Source organism: Trypanosoma cruzi, genomic scaffold (assembly GCF_000209065.1).
Source record: "Trypanosoma cruzi strain CL Brener 1047053516697 genomic scaffold, whole genome shotgun sequence".
In the NCBI taxonomy this organism is placed as follows: Eukaryota; Euglenozoa; class Kinetoplastea; order Trypanosomatida; family Trypanosomatidae; genus Trypanosoma; species Trypanosoma cruzi.
This window is the reverse complement of record NW_001849550.1, coordinates 248,586-267,185: the sequence shown is the minus strand read 5'-3', so window position 1 is coordinate 267,185 and position 18,600 is coordinate 248,586. Positions and strand designations below refer to the sequence as shown.

Below are 18,600 nucleotides of genomic sequence, written 5' to 3'. Positions count from 1 at the left end.
CAACAAAAGGGAAGAAAACAACGTGGTGAAGGCAATGCGTGCAAAAGACGAGGTTGCTTGGCCTCGTAAGAATGCGGTGGGTTGTGATGATATTTTCGAGGTCCAGGCGAGGGCGAGGGGACAATAAATTGAACCGCGGGTAAAATACATTGAAAAAAAAAAAAGAAGAAGAAGGAGCGGGAGATGCTTGCGTACATCTATATATAGATATAGGTGTAGATATACACATGGTCCCCGACGTTACATACCGCATTTGCATGTTTTTTCCTTATTTATCCTCTTTATTTCCTATAGTTTATTTTATCAGCTTTCCCCCCCCCCCCCCCCCCCCCGTTCGTGTACATGTATATATGTAGACTTCAAGTATACGTGCATGTCTCTCAAATCTCTTCCACGGTTGGGAGAGTTAAAACAAAAAATTTTCTTTTTTTTTCTTTTACCCCTTTTTCTTTTCTTTGTGGTGGTGGTTTTGTTGGCGGAGAAAAAAAAAAAAAAAAGCAATTTTTTTAAAAAGAAGTATTAGTGCTTTTTTTTGTTTTGTTTTTGTTTTTGTTTTCTTCAACTTTTTTTGCGTGCGTCTCTTTTTTCTTTTTTTTTTTTTTTGTTCGACATCCCCCTCCCCTTCTTTCTCTCTTTGTTTGGTCTTGCTACTGCGCTACGAGTGTACTGCTGCCTCCACGAGGATTTGGCGACGGTGGCGGTGCGTTTATCGTTTTTTTGTTTCGTTTTTTTTTTTTTTTTTTTTTTTCTTCCGAAAAGGGCGACGTTATGTCTCATTTCTTTATATATTGCATACGTGTGTTTCTGCGGTGATGGACTGATAAAGTGGAATAGCGATGAAAACCAACAAGGAAGAATGAAACGATTTAAAAACGAAGAAAAAAAAAAAAAATTTATTTTTGAGGGGCGTCCTCCTTGGAATGGTGGAGTGTGCGAAAAGGAAAAGGGATAGGGTGAATCCATGTGAGGAAAGTGAGGGAGTGGTAAAATAGCAGAGGCGTCAAAAGCCTATATTTTGAGTTAACAGTTATGTGTATTGGTGCCTGGGTGCGGTTCACAGTCCGTGCCAAAGGAACGAATTAATGTGTAGAAGCCCCATTTTATTCTTTTGCCCTTTTCCACTTTTTATTGATGCACCGATAAGGGGAGGAAGTAAATTGAAGTGAGGGAAGATGGGAGGATGAGAGTGACATGATGTACACCGACACACCCACGTGAATAATATTAGAAGTAAGACATCTGACTACTGTGTAGAATAACAGATTACCCCCCCCCCCCTCGTACATTTATATAGTCATATTCTGCTTGTGTTGACTGGAAGGATGGAGGGATGAGAGTTATATGATTATATTTCCGCAAAAAAGGGCAAAGAAAAAATAAAAATGGAATAACTTATGGTTTTGGAAAATAAGTCTGCTGCAGTGAGTGCAAGTATATGATGAACGCAAAATAAAAATAAAAAAGAAGAAGGGAAGAGTACCCTCTGATTGGGAGTGACTGGGTGGAAAAGTAACTTGTTCTTCTGACGCTGTTGTTATATTTACATAAGTTTTTCTTTCTTTTTATTATTATTCCTCATGTCTTCTTAAATAAATTTAATAGTCCGCACGCCTGTCACCATCGCAAAGTACGTCCGATCCACGCAGAGGGAGAGGTAGTGGAGGGCACGAAACACACAACCCCGCTGCGCATCCGTTTCGGGCTAGCACAGCAGCTCAATCATCCGCTGCTGTCGAGAAACGGCACAATAAGAAATCAATGAACCATTTGCTCTATAAATGAGAAAAACAGGGGGACACATGCCACGAGCATCTACTGTGCGCCGCACCTGCAAAAGGCCTCGTACCTTCTCGCCGCGCGGAGGCACTGTTGTTTGCAGAGCCTTTCCAACTCGAGGAGAAACTGCGCTAACTTGTTGTTGAAGCATAGATTTTCCACTTCTACAGTTTCCACACCATTTTGTTTAGATGTTTGCAGGACCGGGCAGCGGAGTAGATGTGGACTTGTCTCATTGCACAATCCACTTCGGCCGGTCGATGCCCGTGACGTGGCATGCCGTGCGGAGGCGGGTCATTCCGTCATTTCTGTGGCACTGAAACCCACGTCCTGAAAACCGAAATTCGACCGGCGTTGTTCCCATCGGGCTGTCGTCGGCGGGCGACGTGCGCTTTCTTGGCGGTCTGTTCCTCTGTCGCCGTGGAATTGGCGGCAGTGCAACGTTGATGAATGAATGTGTGCGTGGCATTTTGGGTACACGGCGCACTCGAAGGAAAATCAATGGAGTCAAAACACTGAAATCCCACGGACTTTGTTTTTGTTTTTGTTTTCTGTGTTTCCTACACTGGACGACATGCGTCATTTCTTTCTTTTTTTTTTTTTGCTCTTTTCATTATACAAAACGAAGAAAATGATGCACGGCGTGACCAGAAATAACCCCGCCGGCGTATTTCTTTGTTTCGGTCCATGTTGTCCGATCTCCGTTCATGTGTCTGTAACTGTTTCGCCGGTTTGCATGCCGGTGTGTGGCACTGCTGCCAATTTTTCTTTTTGTTTTTACTTCCTTTTAAGAAATGAGAAAATGTAGGCGACGTTTGCGTTGTTTTTTTCATCCGCCAACCTGAGACGAAGACAAAGAGACGGTGAAGACTATTTATTACACCTCTTCCCAACACAACGTGGCGGTGTTGTGGGACGTTCTTGATGAAAAAAGAGAAAAAAAAAAAGAAGTTGCGTTTTTCTGCTGCTGTTCTGGAAGGAATGATGTCCAGTAATGACTGCAATGAGTGTTTTTGGCACCTGTTTAGATGCCTCCGTCCATAATTTCCCCGTTTTTTTTTTTGTTTTATTTTGTTTTGTGTGTGAATGCACGGCAACGGGGAGAGGTTTTTGCTTCCCACAGTGTGCGTGAGGGGAGAATACCCGAGAGGAAGGGAAGACAAAAAGGGGAGAGAGCGTGTGGCTCCGAAAGGGCAAGGGGGCGAAACTAATAATAATATTGTAGCGTGTACCATCAAGGACAATGAAGCTGGTGAAGTTTGTGAATTGTGATGCCCCGAATGTCCCAGCCGACATGCTTCAACTGTCCGTAGAGGAGCAACGGATTTGTGTCGTCTCCAATCAACGTAGCGACGGGGAGCATGAGACGAAAAGTTGGCATCTTATCAGTGCCGCACCGTCGATGGATGGTGTTTATTGGCTGCTGAACGATGACAACACGCCCATAGGGCCGATTAACGAGATTCTGCTCGCCACGCGGGACAATGCAAATTCTGCTCGCACAAAAGTCCCTGAGGGGGTTAAGGAATGCCATATTGACGGTGTTGACTTACGGAGTAAGATGGGGAAGCAACTCCAGCGCACACGTGAAGAGTACGGCCAGACGTTTAAAACGGCAGCACGGAATGCGGCACTGTTGATGGACGCAGATCGGCTGCGTGTGGGTCGTGAGGAGAAAGTCAGGAAGGAGCGAAAACGTGTCGTGGAGGCGATTGAAAACGGTGAGGAACCGATTCGTAAAACACGTGGAAAGAAGGAAGACGGTAACAAGAGCAACGGTGGGTCAAAGAAGCACTGATGAAGGATAAGGTGGCAATTATCCCACTGCATTCCTGCGTGTGTGTGTGTGTGTGTGTCTCTGTTGGGGAACAACTGCCGCAGTTAAATTCTTTAGTTATAACGTTATGCGTATAAACGCTCTGGTGTTTACTAAAAAAACAGAAAAAAAAACAACGGAAGAAGAAGGGGGGGAAGAGGAGAGTAGAGCTTTTGAGGTGTCCTGTGATGTTGAGTGTCACATTCTGTGTGCTCCGTGTAGGACGTGTTTTTGTCCTTGTATTCTTTTTTGTTGTTGTTGTTGTTTCTGTGTCCTCTTTCCCTTTTTATACGCGTATGCCATCCAAAGCTCTTCACGCTGTGAGATGGGTGTCTTCAACAGGGACAGGGTGGAAGTTGAACTCACTTTGCACGGGGGTGGGGCAGCTTACATCCCTGGGAGTACTCTCTCTGGAGTTGTGAAGGTGTTTGTGAAGAAGAAGATTTTGTGTCGGGGCATTCGTTTAAACATCCGGGGCGAGGAGTATGCCAAAGTCCACTGCGGCGGCGTGGTACGACAAGACACACACATCCACTACGACAGAATGTACGCACTTGCCAGGGATGTATCTAATAATAATGGCGCGTTAGATTCTCCTTCACTTCTTTTTCCTGACTCGGACGATGAAGTGGAGGCGGATATGCGTCAGGCCGATGTATTGCTTCCAGGGACATACACACACATGTTTGAGTTGATTTTACCAGTCTTTTTGCCTCCCAGTTTTGACGTGCGAGATTCTCGTGGTGTCTCGGAGGTGCGCACGACATACACAGCAAAGGTGTCTGTTGATATTACTAGTGGTTTTGATGTAAAATGTATTCGAAAATTCTATGTCCTGTCCGCCATTCCCGAGATGCAGCGGCGGCAATGGATGGAGGAAAGAATGAAGGCAGCACTGGTCTCGTATGCGGAGCTGCCCCAATACCACGTCATGGAACGTTTCTTATGCCCCCGCCAGGGGAGATTTGTCCTCACGGAGGTGTCTATTAGCCCCACCGTGGTTCTCATGGAAGATTGCGTGGGGTTGGCAAATTCCTATGGCGATAATGGCGAAATACGAGTTGACGTCAGGGTTTTTAACGACACTCAAACCGTTTTGAAGACTGTGCGTGTGCAAATTAAAAATGTTGTTGAAATGAAGCTGCAGGATGTCAAGTGCGTTCGTCGTGTGAATGTCGGAGAACCATTCATATTTTCAGAGATTATTCATCCCGGTGAGGAACGTTCGTTTGTGGCTTCTATTCGGCCGCCACTTTTTTTCCCGTACTCCTCCCTTGAGCCGCACGAGAACGATTCAGTTGATTTTAATCGCTACACCTTCCTTCCTTTAATACCACCACGAAAACAAAAGCAGTACATTTTGTACCATCAACCACTCATGAACATGGTGACGAGTTTTGTCGATAGCCGATGTGTTGTTTCGGTAGATTTCCCTGGGGTGAATGCAAAAGGCACCATTAAGGCCAATAATGTATTGATTTTGGCTACGACGGTTGACGGGAACAATCGCGCTCGACCAATTCCTTGTGAATGTGACAAGTTGTCACCAATTAGCGGGGTAATACTCAACAACACGTATTCAAGTCAACTCCATCAATACGACCACGACAGGGACTCCGATGAAATGCGTTCCGAGTCCCCATGGAATTACCGTCACGTAAAGGATCGAACAGGCATCTTCCCTGCCTACACGGCTGGAAACTGGAATCCCGGGAAAGAGGCGTTAACTTGAGATGCTCCTTGTGTTTCAGCTCTTGTTTATTTATTTATTTATTTTATTTTATTTTATTTTATTTTTTTTGCGTATTTTTCTGTCTGTTTGTTTGCTTTATTATTATTATTATTATTATTACTTTTAGTTTTTGTCTTTTTCCCTCTTTTTTTATAATTCCTGGAGAGGATCAAGAAATAAGAATGGGAAAGAAAAAAGAAAAAGAAAAAAGAAAAAAAAAAGAGAGAGGGGCTATGTATATTTCTTTCTGTGGACACTACAAGTTACAGGGTAGTACGTATATGGGTACTTACTGCTTTTTATATGTTTCTTCGGCCTCATTATGGGGCTTGTTGTTGTCTTTTTTTTTTACACTTGTTTTTTGTTTTTGTTTGTTGGGTTTTACTCGTGAAATTTATTTATTTATTTATTTATTTATTGTGTGTATGTATGTCGTATTTTATTTGTAATATTATTGAACTGTGGCACTCTGTTTTTGTTGTTGTTGTTTGTTGCATGTATTATTGTTACTTTGTTGCTATTGTTGTTGTTTTACTTCCAAAGGATCCTTTGACCCCACGCACACTCACACGGAAGGGTGCCATAAACGATGCGTAAAAGCCTTCTGAGTTCTTATGATGCCAGTTTTTTTTTTTTTTTTTTGCTCTGTTTTAGATGGACTAAACAACGGCTATCTCAATGCAAATTGACGTTTTATATTTAGGTTGCGTTTTTTTTTTTTCCCTTCTTCTTTCTTGCTTTCTTTCTCTTTATATGTATTTTTGTTGTTGTTTCCCCCTTTTTATTCACTTTCTCTCTCTCGTTATCCTGAATGATTTCTCTATTTGTATGGTGATCCCCCGCCACGATGTGTTTGAAGTGAGGTGATGTATGATGCCGGTTCCTTTCGTGTGCCTTTCCCCTTTCAGCCGTACCCCCTGCAGCTGCATGCGATGGGGGCTATTCGGGACGGCTTGGCAGGAGGGGACGTCGTTGTACTTGAATCACCCACAGGGACAGGCAAGACGCAAGTTCTTCTCAACAGTGTGCTCTCGCATGTGTTTGAACCCGTCCTGAACACTGAAGGAGAGGATACAGCATCGCTACAGAAGCGGAGTTTACCGTCTCTGGAAAACGCAGCGCCACCGCCTCCCTCAGCAGAGGTGGTTGGACGCGGTCACAAAAGGCAGCGGAGGCAAACGACAAGCGTCAATCAACAAATGAAGGACGTTACTAACGAAGTCGACGAAGACGCGTTCTTGTTGGAGCAGAACACATATGAGGAGGCCTGTGAACGACAGCGTCAGCATAAAATAATGGGTGGCGCATCATCATGTTTCTCGTCAAGTTCTTCATCTATAGGAAGTGTTAAGGAGGAGGAAGAGAATGTTGCTGAGTGGAAGCCTTTCTTGTTGAGGCTGCAAAAACCGAAAGTGTACTTTTCTAGTCGCACCCACACGCAGCTCCAACAACTCACCGAGGAACTCCGTCGCACCGTATTTGCAAAGTACCCTGTGCGTCCTCGTCGTCGACAGCATGTTGCCATTGGTAGTGAGCAAATGGAGGAGCCGTTGGAACCTGCTTTGGATGAGGCACCGCACATGCTCCGATACGTTCATGTTGCTGGACGACAGCAGCTTTGCATAAATTCCCTTTTAACGAATGCAGCAGGAAACAACAACGAGCGCTTGAACGAGCTGTGTCTGGAAGCAATGAAATATGAATACTCCAAAGAGGGCCGTGAAGCGCGTAAAGAGCATGAAATTAGAAATAAGTGCTCTTCTCTCCCAGACATTGAAGAGAATGTTCCGTTGGGCGAAGTGCCGAAGGGATGTGGCTACTGCCGGAGAGAGCGGTTGAAGATTCTAAGGGACTACGTCGATATTTCACCCCGGGGAATTTCAGAGATGCGGGAAATTGGACAGAGAGTTGGTGCTTGCCCTTTTCTCGCGACCCGCGAACTGCTTCGTGGGGCGGACGTTGTTCTGATTCCCTACAGTTATCTGGTGTCGCCCGAGATGCGGTACGCGTTGCTCTCGGGAACAGCAACGAATGAGTGTGAAACGGTGGCCAATATGGAGGAAGTAACGACCGATCAGGGCCTCGATGGGAACGCGGCTGCGTCACACGTGCATAATGACATGACACTGAGGAGGGGGTCCATTTTACCTCCCAATTTCACTGGTGATGTGATTGCTGTGGATGAGGCACACAATCTTGTGGACTTCTGCCGCAGTGCCACGTCCAGCACGGTATCGGAACCAGACTTGTCGCTGGTGCGTCGACTACTGGATGCGTACTACACCCGCTACGAGAAGCGGCTTCTCACACGCAATAAACAACGTATTCGCGAGATGGTGCTGTTTGTCGATAAATTATTAAGGTACCTCCATATGAAGTCCGTGACGCAAACAAATTCAGTGGCGGCAGAGGTGTGGAATTTTTCTTCTTTTGTTTTTGATGCTCATGTGGACAACGTAAATGTTTATCGCTTTTTGGCTTTTTTGAATGAGAGTCGTCTTTTAACGAAACTGCACGGCTTTGTGGCATTTCTGTCCATGCAGAAAAAGGAGCATGCAGAGCAGAAACAGCATGTGCCAATTCCATTAGGGCCAATTAAGCAGAACGGTGGAATCAGTCATTCCGCAGTGAGTGAAACCTTCCGTGATGGATCAAATAATTTGTCTCTTTTGGCCTTTGAGTATAACTCCAAGTCCGTGACGAGTGCATTGTACCGATTTGATGCTTTTTTGCGATGGTACAGCCGCTCTGATGAGCATACACGCGTCGTGTTGCGTCGAGTACCGGTGGAGAAGGAAAGCGAGTCAAACGAGGCGGTTTTACTTCAATTGCTGCAATTGGAGCCTGGGACACATACATTCTTCCCCTTGTTACGGCAAGTGCAGGCGGCTGTGCTGGCTGGTGGCACCATGAAGCCAATGGCCCTGACATGTGACTTGCTATTACGACCTCCCAACCCACATGTTGCTCCTTCAGCCACCACAGAGGAAAAGAAGAGCATGATGAACTTGGAGAACAAACCGGGACAGTCCTTGACGGAGAAGAAAGTCTTTTTTATCGAGGAAGGCCATATTGTACCGTCGTCCTCCATTGCGGTGTTTACGTTGGGTTCTGGTCCAAGTGGGCATCGTGTGGAGCTTCAACATGCGACGCGTCATCAGTGGAATCGTCAGTTTGAAGAAATTGCCGCCGCTTTACTGAATTTCTGCCGTGTCATACCCGATGGGATGATTGTTTTTTTTGCCTCGTATGATGTTGAAGAACTCTTTCATGGATTCTTACAAAGGAGCGGGTTTTATGATAAAATTAACGAGGTGAAACGTATTTTCCGTGAGTCGGGTCGTTTGGCCTCTTCGAAAGTCGCTACTAACAGCGGTGTTGAAGGGAAGTCATTGTCCCATGCTGTGGATGTTATGCTGGCGGAATACACCCGATGGATTGGCACGGAGGGTTCGGGAGGGGCACTTTTATTTGCCGTCATGGGCGGGAAGCTTTCAGAGGGCATTAATTTTAACGATGAACTTGGCCGCGCTGTGATTGTTGTGGGACTGCCGTACGCCAATCCAAGTGATGTTGAGCTGCAATTGTATCTAAGCCACATCGCCAATACACGTCTGCTGAGAGATGCAGGCTTTGCGGCATCCAAGACGCTGGCTGTGGATACCGTTACGATTGACAGATCTGTCCCATTTAATTCCTCTGCAGAGTGGAGCCTCTTCACAGATCTCTGCATACGCACTGTGAACCAGAGCATGGGTCGCTGCATTCGTCACGCGGATGATTACGCCGTTGCTATTCTTTTTGATGCACGTTACGGGGAACGGCCCGATATACGACGCCGTATTGCGTCGTGGATGCAGCCCTCCATTCATGTGAATCGCAACTTTGGTGAGTGCTTCAGAGGCGTGCGAGACTTCTTTTTGGCCAGGCGGCTTGTCCCTGTTGCGGAGAATGTTTTGTGCGATTCTCACCGTCATTGATGTCGTCGTGCGAAGAGAGTGATGCGACTCACGCTTTAACTGTCCGCAAGAAATGCTGCAAGAAAGTTATCTCCCAAATAAGCACCAACATTGAAGGCCCTGTGGGGCCATCATGAAATTGTATTGGGTAAAGGAGAATTACTTGAATATCTTTTATCGGGTCGCTGCGGGGAGAGTATTCAAAATGCATGCATGCAATATGCACCTGTTTTGTTTTGATTTGTGTTTGCGGCAATCATGCGACCCGCATTTTATTTTATTTTATTTTATTTTTTCTTACTTTTCGAGTCTCATTCCCGTTGTGTTCTCTTGAGGTGAAAGTATAAAGGACCCTCCCCATCACCTCACGCTTGCACGCACGCAAGAAACGAAACGAAACCAAATAATAAGAAGAAAAAAACAACCGTCAATTTGTTTCATTACGAGAATCCAAGTAAGCAACAGAAGAAAAACATGCCTTCCAGGAAGAATCTGCCGCCGTACGAGTTGGGTCAGGGCCAACAAAGGAAGAAAAAAGTTTTTAACACAAAGAATGTGACCAATGGAGCTTGTTCGCCACTCACACGGACCGTTGCGAATGAGTCGCTTCTTGCCACCGAGGGTGAAAAGAATGCGACGTCGAAGAGCCTCTACGGGGATCCCGCCGCACGCATTTCAAGCAATTTATATAGCATTAGCGATCGAATTCGCCTACGCGCATACCAGTCTGTCTTGAAGGGCATCAAGGGGAAGTCGTTGCTTCACATTGGGTGTGGAATGGGACTGATATCATTGATGGCAGCACGTAATCTAGCATCGGCTGTTGTGGCGATTGATCACTCAGCCATCGTTGATGCAGCACAGGTGGTGGCAAAACAAAATGGACTTCAGAACATTAGTTTCTTTCGTGGATCTCTGCGTGAAATGATGGGAAATTTTCCCGTAAAGAAGTTTGATGTTATTTTATGCGAATGGATGGGTACATTTCTCGTCAACGATCCGCTTCTGGAGGATGCTCTTTTTGCTCGGGAACATTTACTTGCAGAGAATGGCGTCATGTGTCCGGATGGTTCGTCTATTCACATTGTTGGTGTCAGTGACTATGCATTTTATCTGGACACGGTGGAATATTGGAGTAACGTCTATGGCTTTAAAATGGAGCCGATGAAGGGACTTGTAAGACAAGAGGTTGAAACTTGCGCTATTCCTGCCTCAAATATTGTCACGAGTACTTCTTTGATTCACACTGTCAATATAACAGAATTTAGGGATGCCGATAATAAAGACGCAGATGAAAGTGGTTTTACGGTCCCATTCAGCGTGAGGGCAACGCGTAACACCACAGTGAACTATCTAACGTTTTTTGTTGACGCCACCTTCACAAATCCACATGATCCTGGCGCCAACTTTGTTATTGGCATTCGTCCCGGCGGTAACAATGCCTGGACGGAGACAAGTGTTGGACTGCCTCAACCCCTGCCACTTAAGTGCGGTGAGACGCTCTCCGGTGAGTTGCGGGTGCGTGTGTTGAATAGAGAACGGGGCGTGACGTTGGTTGAGGTGACGGCGCAAACCGATGGTAAGGTGCTGGCAGAGAAGACAACAGGATCGTATACGTACCAGCGCTTCTAATGCCCGACGGCTTTTTATTTTTGGACAATGGATGGGAATTAAATGCACGGAATTGCGAAAATAGAATTATTTTCTAATAATTAAAACGAATAAATTAAAGGGAGGAGAAGAGTATCTCTGTGTCTTTTCCTTTTTGTGTGTGTGCGTGTATGTGACACGGCTAAGGGGGCGACTATGAGACGTAATTTTTCTTCAAAGGGTAATACCACCACGGCACATTCCCACAGATTGCACTGCACGCACAGATTCACACAGACAAACATGTCGCACTACGCACGATTCCTGATTTTCAGTACGCCAAACCCACAGGAAAAATAACAACGAAGTTTTTTTTTGTTGTTTTTTTTTCTCGTGTTGTTTGCTGCGTGGACCGTGAAGATGTTGGAGAAGGGAGGGGTTGTGGTGGACATGAGTAAAAGCACGTGAACGATGTCAAGAAGACCTCATCAGAAAAATGGGATTTTGAAAAAAAAAAAAAAAAAGAGAGAAGAGGAGGAAGAGGAGGTGCAGTGTGTAAAGGAGTGCGGTGGGGATTTAATCTTTTTTTGTGTGTGCGCGTGCGTTATCCTGTTGCGTGGTATGATGTGTTTGCGTGCATTTTTTGCCTGGCAATGTATGCATCAACGCACTGAGGTTGCTTGCGGGTTTCTGGCAATTTATCTTCTCTTTTTACTGCTGTCATGGATATCAATGCGACTCCCAGAGCACAGTGGAGAGAGAGCGAGTGTGAAAAAGGGTGTGGGGTGGTGGTGGTGGTGGCAGACGGACAGAAGACATATTTAATTCAAATCATCTCCTCCATTGGAGTAATATTATTATTATTTTGTTGTTATTGTTTTTTTTTTTTTTTTGCCAGAGAGGGAAATAGACGGAAAAGGAAAAAGGGAAACCTGAATTTAGTTAGCTCAGGAATTATTTTTTTTAACGCTGCACAAACACATACACACAGACTCACGTGCGCTTGTTACTTCACAGTAGAATCTTAATTTATTATTATTATTATTTTTCTTGTTGATTCCTTTTGAATGCTTCAGCGCTGCCGGATTCTCTGGACGGCGGATTTTCGTACCTCGCCGAAGATATCCGAGGAGTTCAACAACGTCCTTAACCGCAGTGGGTGGGGGTTCGACCACGTTGCCATCGACATGGGCGCTCTTGCAGGTGCGGCAGGACGCCTGACGCGGGATCTTATCGGGCAGGATCGTGATGCGGAGACCGTTAAGGTGCTCCACCGGCAGGTCACGAATGTCATTCTGCGTCGCATTCAACCAAAAAAATCCCTTGCTATTTTTATTGATGGCAGTGAGCCGCTCTGGAAGGTTCGCCACATGCGGCTTTATCCAGGAAAAAAATTTGAAGGAAAATTTTACCGTAGTGCGGCCTCCCCAATGGTGTACCTGCTGGAGGACAAGTTCCGGCAGGTTGCTGTGGATCTGCGGACGCCACCGAAGGAGTTTGTCATCAGCGGTGCTGGTGTTCCTGGGCCGGTTGAGGGCAAAATGTCGGCATGGATGCTGGATCTTGCTTCTCGGGCCTTGCCAGATGGCGCGGTAACCCTTTCGCCGCCTCTTTTGTCTAGCACACCAGCGGAGGTTACGTTCAATGATACAATTTGTCTTATTGGTGGAACGGACTTGTTTCTCTCTGCCCTCGGGGCCACACCATTCCATAACATTACGACTCTCACACTTCAGCAGGGTGAAATGAAGTCTCTCTCCATGAGTGAGTCTCTCGAATGGCTCGCGATGGACCATCTTTTGAAGGGTGAAGCGGCTACACAAGGTGACCAGGGGACGGGGCGGCAAGAACTACAGAAACGACTTGCGGCAGTGCGCACTGACATTGTGCTGTTGTACCTGATGGCAAATGGCATTTCCGCTACGGATCTTAGTGGTTTAGGGGTCAATTTTAAGGAGCTGATGGAAGCCTACATGGCGGAGGAAAGTGCTGGGGCCAGCCATGAACACATTTTTGAAGAAACGCCTAATGGTACCTCGTTGTTGTTGTCTTCAGCTGTATTGGAACGAGTCTTGTCGCGTGCAACTCGCAAAACGGGGGGTTCACCGAAGCCATGTCAACAATCTGCAGATTATCTTGAAGTTCTATTACAAACTCATGCCATGATATGTGGCGGCGGAATCAGGAATTTTCGTTGGACCCCGGATGATAACGACTGTGTCCCAGAGAAACCTCCGAAGATCCCTATTGAGCGATTCCTTGCTCACCTAAAGCACCTGACCACATTAACTCGGGAGGGGGGAAAAGGAGGAGGAGGAGGAGAAGTCCAGGGAGACGGTGCTGAGAAAAAGACAACAGCGATTGAAAAGGAGCAGTGCAGGTTCACTGCCGGTGTTGAGGCGTCTGTTGACTGGACATTTGCCCTTACGGGTTTAGAAACCCTCCTTTTGACTGCACCCAGGGCAGAATTGATTGAACAGATTGTTCCCGTCTTTACGAGGGGGCATTCGTTGCCCGCTGGTATTGCAGACGACATTGTTAGCACAAAGAATGTCATGGAAGCCGCTCAAAAGACACGTAATATTTTACAGGTAATTAAGGGCAATAATTCGGAAGAGGGCGGTGGAGCTGTGAAAGATCACCCCGCACTGGATCATCATCCATCCCATTACTTTGTACGCACACCCGGTTGCCGTGGTCCTCCGCCGGGGTGGTCGTACCAAAGCATCAACTTGGGTGTGCGAGCTGCGGGATTTGGGGTACGATATCGCACTGGCGTTGGAGCATCAGCGGCGACATCACGTGTGTTGGATGGGGTTGGTGTGGCCTCGAAGAACACGCTTTTTGTGTATGCTGCTGATAAGAATGGTGTTTGGAGTGAGGAACCATGTGGAGAAATTCACTCTCCTGTGTTACCAACGCCAACGGAGGAGCTTTCGACGCTTCGGGTTTTAACGTGGAATGTGCAATTCAATCGTCACAGTGGTGAGCGGACTCCACTGGGCCGAGACGGTATTGATTGGTGCACACCAACACGGTACATTGCGCTTGCCAAGACAATGGAAACCCTAGATGCAGATGTGATCAGTATGCAGGAAGTGGAGCCGGCGTGGTGTAAATACCTCTGTGAACAACAATGGGTAAGGGAACGGTATGCGCTTTCTTGTAATGAAGATAGTCATGCCATTCGCCCTTGGGGTGTCATGCTGCTTGTAAAGCGACACCTGCGTGTGGAAGGGATGCATCATGCAAATGTGGCTGCTTTTGCAGGACACACGAGTGTGATGCCAGAAGTTACGATTACCGTTTCCAAAAATGTTCCAGTGACAATTGGTTCACTTCATCTTCTTGCACCATACAACAAAAACAATGTCAGCAATCGTACAACACAATTGGAAAACCTGACGAAACGGATGCGCGCACGCCCCTCTGCCGGTGGTGTGTCGACCGGCGCAATTGTTATGGGAGACTTTAATGATTATGCGAATAATTACTTTACGTTTCCACCCGAGCTGGGCTTTAAAGACGCCTGGTCGCTGCTTAACCCAGAGAATAACAAGAATGAAGGGTACACCATCGACGGAGATCGCAATCCATACGCGGGACAAATCATCGAGCGGGAGTTTTTTGGTCGTGCCGATCGTGTGTTGTTTGCCTCCCGCCATTTGCAGCCCATCCACGCAGAACTTGTCGGCACTACCTCTGTACGTGCGCTTGGGATCACGAAGCAGGTGAACTGCGACAAGGCTGTCCCCGAGTATTTGTACCCCTCTGACCACTTTGGTCTTCTTGTCGAGTTTCAGGTGATGTGACACCGTTCCCTCCCACAATGATATAAACATATTAGCTACCGTACTGTTGCACAAGGCTGTATGGAGGGATCATAAATAAAGCGGGGTGATGCATCAAGAACAAGAGGCCAAAGACAAGAACAATAACAAAACTGCCCTCCACTCAAATACATTTTTTTTTCCGCTTTTATTATTTGCCTCGTCATATTTCTTTTTTCCCTTACTCTTTTTACCTTGCTCCGTTTTCCCACATTTTTTTTTCCTCTTTTTTCTCCTACTTCCTTTCCGCTGTCTAAAGAACTGCGGGGGACTTCTCATTGGGTAGAGGGGAAAAAAAGAAGAACACGCTTGGGAGAGGAGTACTCGTCCGCTTTTTTTCTCACCGCTTTCTTCTAATTACCTTTTTTCATTCATGTCGTTTCGATACACGAATGGCCTCGTGGGTGCACTGAAGCACAGGATGATGCTCGAGAGCTCCCACCGGGAGTTGGTGCGGCGACGATTCACGGGCCATTGCCGGGGCGTGGAAGTGGTTTGTAGCGGCTACGGCACCGTGCTTGCGGTACGCCTCGTTGACAAGACGGCGTGGGAGCCGTTTTACCGCAAGGGCCACCCATCCCCATCGGGTGCGGATATGGACAGCGCACCATCCAGCAGTCATGCAGAGAGTACTCCTGTCGGGGGGGAAAGTGCGGCGCCCATAGATTTTGAAAGACTTGCCGAGAGCATCAAAGCGGCATTGTGGGATGCCACGCGGAAGATACGCTCGGCAAAGGAGGCAGCACTCAACCGGAGTTTATCCCACAACCAGCAGCTGCGCGCACAGGCGCATTTAGAGCACTGGTATGACGAGGATGCTAACACACTTCAACCGTTGGCGTTTGAGGCGCTAAAACACGAGGCGGCAACACCATGGATGCAGTTTGTTCAATTTGGGAAGTATAAACATGCAGCAGCGGTCATGCATAGTGAATCGGGTGGAAAGAAGAGTGAAGCTTTCATGGGAGAAACGAAGAGGGCAAGCGCAGATAATGAGGAGGGGCCATGTGTCACGGCGCTGGATGAGAAGGATGTTGACCCCACATCGATACCAATTGGATCTGTGCATCCACTTTTCCTTCCCGCACTCATTCAGTTCGAGAGCCGTGTAGATAATTCCCTCAACGATGATGCCATTCGTCAGGAGCAGCGGCGGGAAATGTCACGCGATGAGCAGCTCTTTTGGGAACGCGTGGAATTGATTCGGAAAGGACAAGTTGCCACCATTAAGGGAGGTCACAAGCGGGACTACGCGGATGAAGCTGCTGTCGCTAGCGACAATGCGGTAGACAAGGTACAACTACGGTTCACGCAGTGAGCGAGCAGACACGCAGAGAAAAGAGAGAAAAAGAGAATGAATTGAGCGATAATTATGAGGTTGATATTCCGCCTTGCTTTGCCTTTCTTTATTGTTGTTTTTTGGTTTCTCAAAAGTAGTACGCATGAAAATCAGTCTCCTGGGAATACTTATTTTATTTTTTCTTTTTTTTCTTCTTTTGCTTTGGTTTGCCCGGATATTTTTATTGGTGGCCTCGCGATATTCTTCACAAGCCGAGACAGCCAGGCACTAGTGCAAGAAGAATACGCCTGGCAGGTGGATTGAGGTGCATCACTACTTCAAATACACCACGTTGACATTTTTTTCTTTCCTGGAATCAGCAGAAAACACAGTGATTTTTCTTTGTATATTGGCGAAATGTTTAACCCTACCTATAGGTGTTTAACGGCAATTACGGATACATGTCTCCCAAAGAACTTTATGCATGCGACAGATCTGGCCTTTTATTTCCCTCGATTTCAACCACGCGTGCACCTTCGGCCGAATGGCGTACCGGAGTTACAGGACGCTCTGGCGTTGCTTCAGCCCGCGGAGGGAAATTCTCAGCGGCGATGGTCAAAACCCAACGCCATGAGCACACAAGAGTGGGGGAAGTGCTGTGACAAGGCTTTTACTTTATTAGATCGTGCGGAAGAGATCATGAAAAACGTGGGTGGACTCAAAAATTTCTCCACTGCTGATGTTTTACGGTCGATTTCTGCAGTGAAATTTGAACTCCTTAACGGTGTCGAGCATCTACCTCGTTCCGAGTACGCTAAGCATGTTAATATTTATCGTATGATTCTTAAACAAGCGGGTGGTCTTCTTTTCTTTAACGATTACTGGGATAAATCGGATGTACAGCAAATAGACACTGCGTGTGTTATTGTTGCTCATTTTGTTCGCGCCTTTTGCGCACTACATCAGAAACCTTTCCATACAAAGCAAGAGGATGGAATCAAGAAAAAATATGGCAATATTTCTGCCTGGTCAATGGTGATGGATGAGGCAAAGGAGAGTGGAGAGAATATTCTCACGCTACCGATGGTTATGGATCGTGTCGATGAGCTGTTAAAATTAAGTCGTAAGGCGGCTGAGACTCATGCTGAAAAGAATCCTGACCTTCGCTGGAATGTGCCCAAGCTCCTGTTGATAAAAGGTATTCTTACAATCCCTTTCACAGGACACCTTGGACAGGCTCAAGAACATATCAATGAGGCCGCCAAGCTTGTTTATGAGTCGTTGCGAAGGAAGCAGCCGATCTTGGACGGTCTTCTAGCTCGTAAACAGGAGCCGGAGTTAGGTCTTTTTATGCTTGCCCAGGCAGAAATGGCGGCACGTGTCTTTGATTGGTCCGTCAGCCCCAATGAAGTGGATAAAGGTGTTATGGAAATGTTTGAGGCTGCTGCCAAATTTTACTCATCACCTTATAACACCGCACTAGATGCGGACGGTATAATGTCTGCAGACGGCGTTGAGGAACGACGGTTTGAGACGGATGCATATGCATCATGCTTGCTGAGCTACGGTACATTTTTGTTGGGTGCGCCACGACCTCCGGGAACATCGCGGCATGATACTCCCGTGTTTCTTCCCAATCAATTGTTTACCATGTCTCCTATTTGTACCGTGTCAACATCCTCAGATATCATCTTTTCCGAAGTGCGAGAACCGGCATCCATGGCCATTGACCTCATACGCAAGCGGACAGGTGAGACTCTTGAACGAGCTCTTGAGCTTAACCGCACTCTTTACCCGGAACACAAACAAAACCCCAAGGCAGGATGGACACTTCTCGCAATGGCATCTCTTTATGCGGATATGCGGGACTATTTATACGCAACGGGCCTTTTTTCATCGGCCGAAAAAGCACTTGTGGAAAACTATGGAAATAATTCGCTGGAAAGACTTTTAGCTCTCAAATTGCGCTACGAATTTTTAGCCGGTGTGGGCTCTGAACAGGAGGCAAAGACGGCTGCACATGAGGTGGTGCAGCTGCTGAGACACATGGATTCCCTTCCCCGGTAATGATGCTTTAAAAAAAAAAAAAATTCGGTGGGAGTAAAAAAGGGGGAGAAGCTGCGGAGACTGCTTTGGTGGGAGAAGAGGTCAGGAAGTGCTGTGGATTTGTAAAAGGGAGGCAGGGAATATAGGGGGGGGGGGGAGAGTAAGGTTTGATTGCGTACGAATTGTCTTTTCCCCCTGACTTTATGTCGTGCTGGATATGGCCGCTGCGTTTTATTATCAATTATTATTACTATTATTATTGTTTTGGTGCCTTTGCCAATTGCGTGGGAGGGAAGAGCGGCGGAGAGGGGAGAAGAAAATTTGCCGATTGAATGTGAAGTGTTGTGTAAAGTGAGTTCTTACTATTATTATTATTATTTTTTTTCACCCGCCTCCTTCTCACTTGATTGCGAGGGGGAATTATCCCTGGAAAACTTCGATTTGATTCCCCCTTTTCTTCTTCTTGTCGTTCCTAATGGATTATAAGTGCAAGCGAAAAAGGGATTTTGTGTGACGTGGAGGACTGTTGAAGGTCATACATTTTTTATATTTTTTTTTGTTTGTGTGTTTGG

The 18,600-nt window shown here is 46.5% G+C and overlaps 7 protein-coding genes across 7 annotated transcripts, besides 21 other annotated features; all 7 read left to right on the top strand.

The window, feature by feature from the left end:
- Positions 1 to 18,600: part of a sequence feature (heterozygous, non-Esmeraldo-like haplotype) that runs on past the window's edge.
- Positions 312 to 332: a microsatellite.
- Positions 420 to 457: a sequence feature (A-rich).
- Positions 530 to 556: a microsatellite.
- Positions 713 to 751: a microsatellite.
- Positions 879 to 901: a sequence feature (AT_rich).
- Positions 2,308 to 2,327: a microsatellite.
- Positions 2,831 to 2,856: a microsatellite.
- On the top strand, positions 3,020 to 3,574 carry Tc00.1047053508153.1140 (hypothetical protein, conserved; the record flags this gene model as incomplete). The annotated part of the gene is made up of 1 exon (XM_817019.1): positions 3,020 to 3,574. The coding sequence occupies one exon, from the start codon at positions 3,020 to 3,022 to the stop codon at positions 3,572 to 3,574; it is 555 nt and encodes a 184-aa protein (XP_822112.1).
- Positions 3,610 to 3,632: a microsatellite.
- Positions 3,819 to 3,863: a sequence feature (A-rich).
- Tc00.1047053508153.1130 (uncharacterized protein) lies at positions 3,918 to 5,324 on the top strand (the record flags this gene model as incomplete). Its single annotated transcript, XM_817017.1, has 1 exon — positions 3,918 to 5,324. One exon carries the CDS (start codon positions 3,918 to 3,920, stop codon positions 5,322 to 5,324), a length of 1,407 nt encoding a protein of 468 aa, XP_822110.1.
- Positions 5,362 to 5,393: a microsatellite.
- Positions 5,421 to 5,444: a microsatellite.
- Positions 5,512 to 5,545: a microsatellite.
- Positions 5,717 to 5,743: a microsatellite.
- Positions 5,795 to 5,855: a microsatellite.
- Positions 6,035 to 6,128: a sequence feature (GA-rich).
- On the top strand, positions 6,191 to 9,304 carry Tc00.1047053508153.1120 (DNA repair helicase, putative; the record flags this gene model as incomplete). The annotated part of the gene is made up of 1 exon (XM_817015.1): positions 6,191 to 9,304. One exon carries the CDS (start codon positions 6,191 to 6,193, stop codon positions 9,302 to 9,304), a length of 3,114 nt encoding a protein of 1,037 aa, XP_822108.1.
- Positions 9,553 to 9,587: a microsatellite.
- Positions 9,758 to 10,915, top strand: Tc00.1047053508153.1110 (arginine N-methyltransferase, putative; the record flags this gene model as incomplete). The annotated part of the gene is made up of 1 exon (XM_817013.1): positions 9,758 to 10,915. The coding sequence occupies one exon, from the start codon at positions 9,758 to 9,760 to the stop codon at positions 10,913 to 10,915; it is 1,158 nt and encodes a 385-aa protein (XP_822106.1).
- Positions 11,723 to 11,766: a sequence feature (AT_rich).
- Positions 11,898 to 11,922: a sequence feature (AT_rich).
- Positions 11,941 to 14,685, top strand: Tc00.1047053508153.1100 (MP99, putative; the record flags this gene model as incomplete). Its single annotated transcript, XM_817011.1, has 1 exon — positions 11,941 to 14,685. The coding sequence occupies one exon, from the start codon at positions 11,941 to 11,943 to the stop codon at positions 14,683 to 14,685; it is 2,745 nt and encodes a 914-aa protein (XP_822104.1).
- On the top strand, positions 15,077 to 16,021 carry Tc00.1047053508153.1090 (hypothetical protein, conserved; the record flags this gene model as incomplete). Its single annotated transcript, XM_817009.1, has 1 exon — positions 15,077 to 16,021. One exon carries the CDS (start codon positions 15,077 to 15,079, stop codon positions 16,019 to 16,021), a length of 945 nt encoding a protein of 314 aa, XP_822102.1.
- Positions 16,400 to 18,049, top strand: Tc00.1047053508153.1080 (hypothetical protein, conserved; the record flags this gene model as incomplete). The annotated part of the gene is made up of 1 exon (XM_817007.1): positions 16,400 to 18,049. The coding sequence occupies one exon, from the start codon at positions 16,400 to 16,402 to the stop codon at positions 18,047 to 18,049; it is 1,650 nt and encodes a 549-aa protein (XP_822100.1).
- Positions 18,260 to 18,292: a microsatellite.
- Positions 18,392 to 18,413: a sequence feature (AT_rich).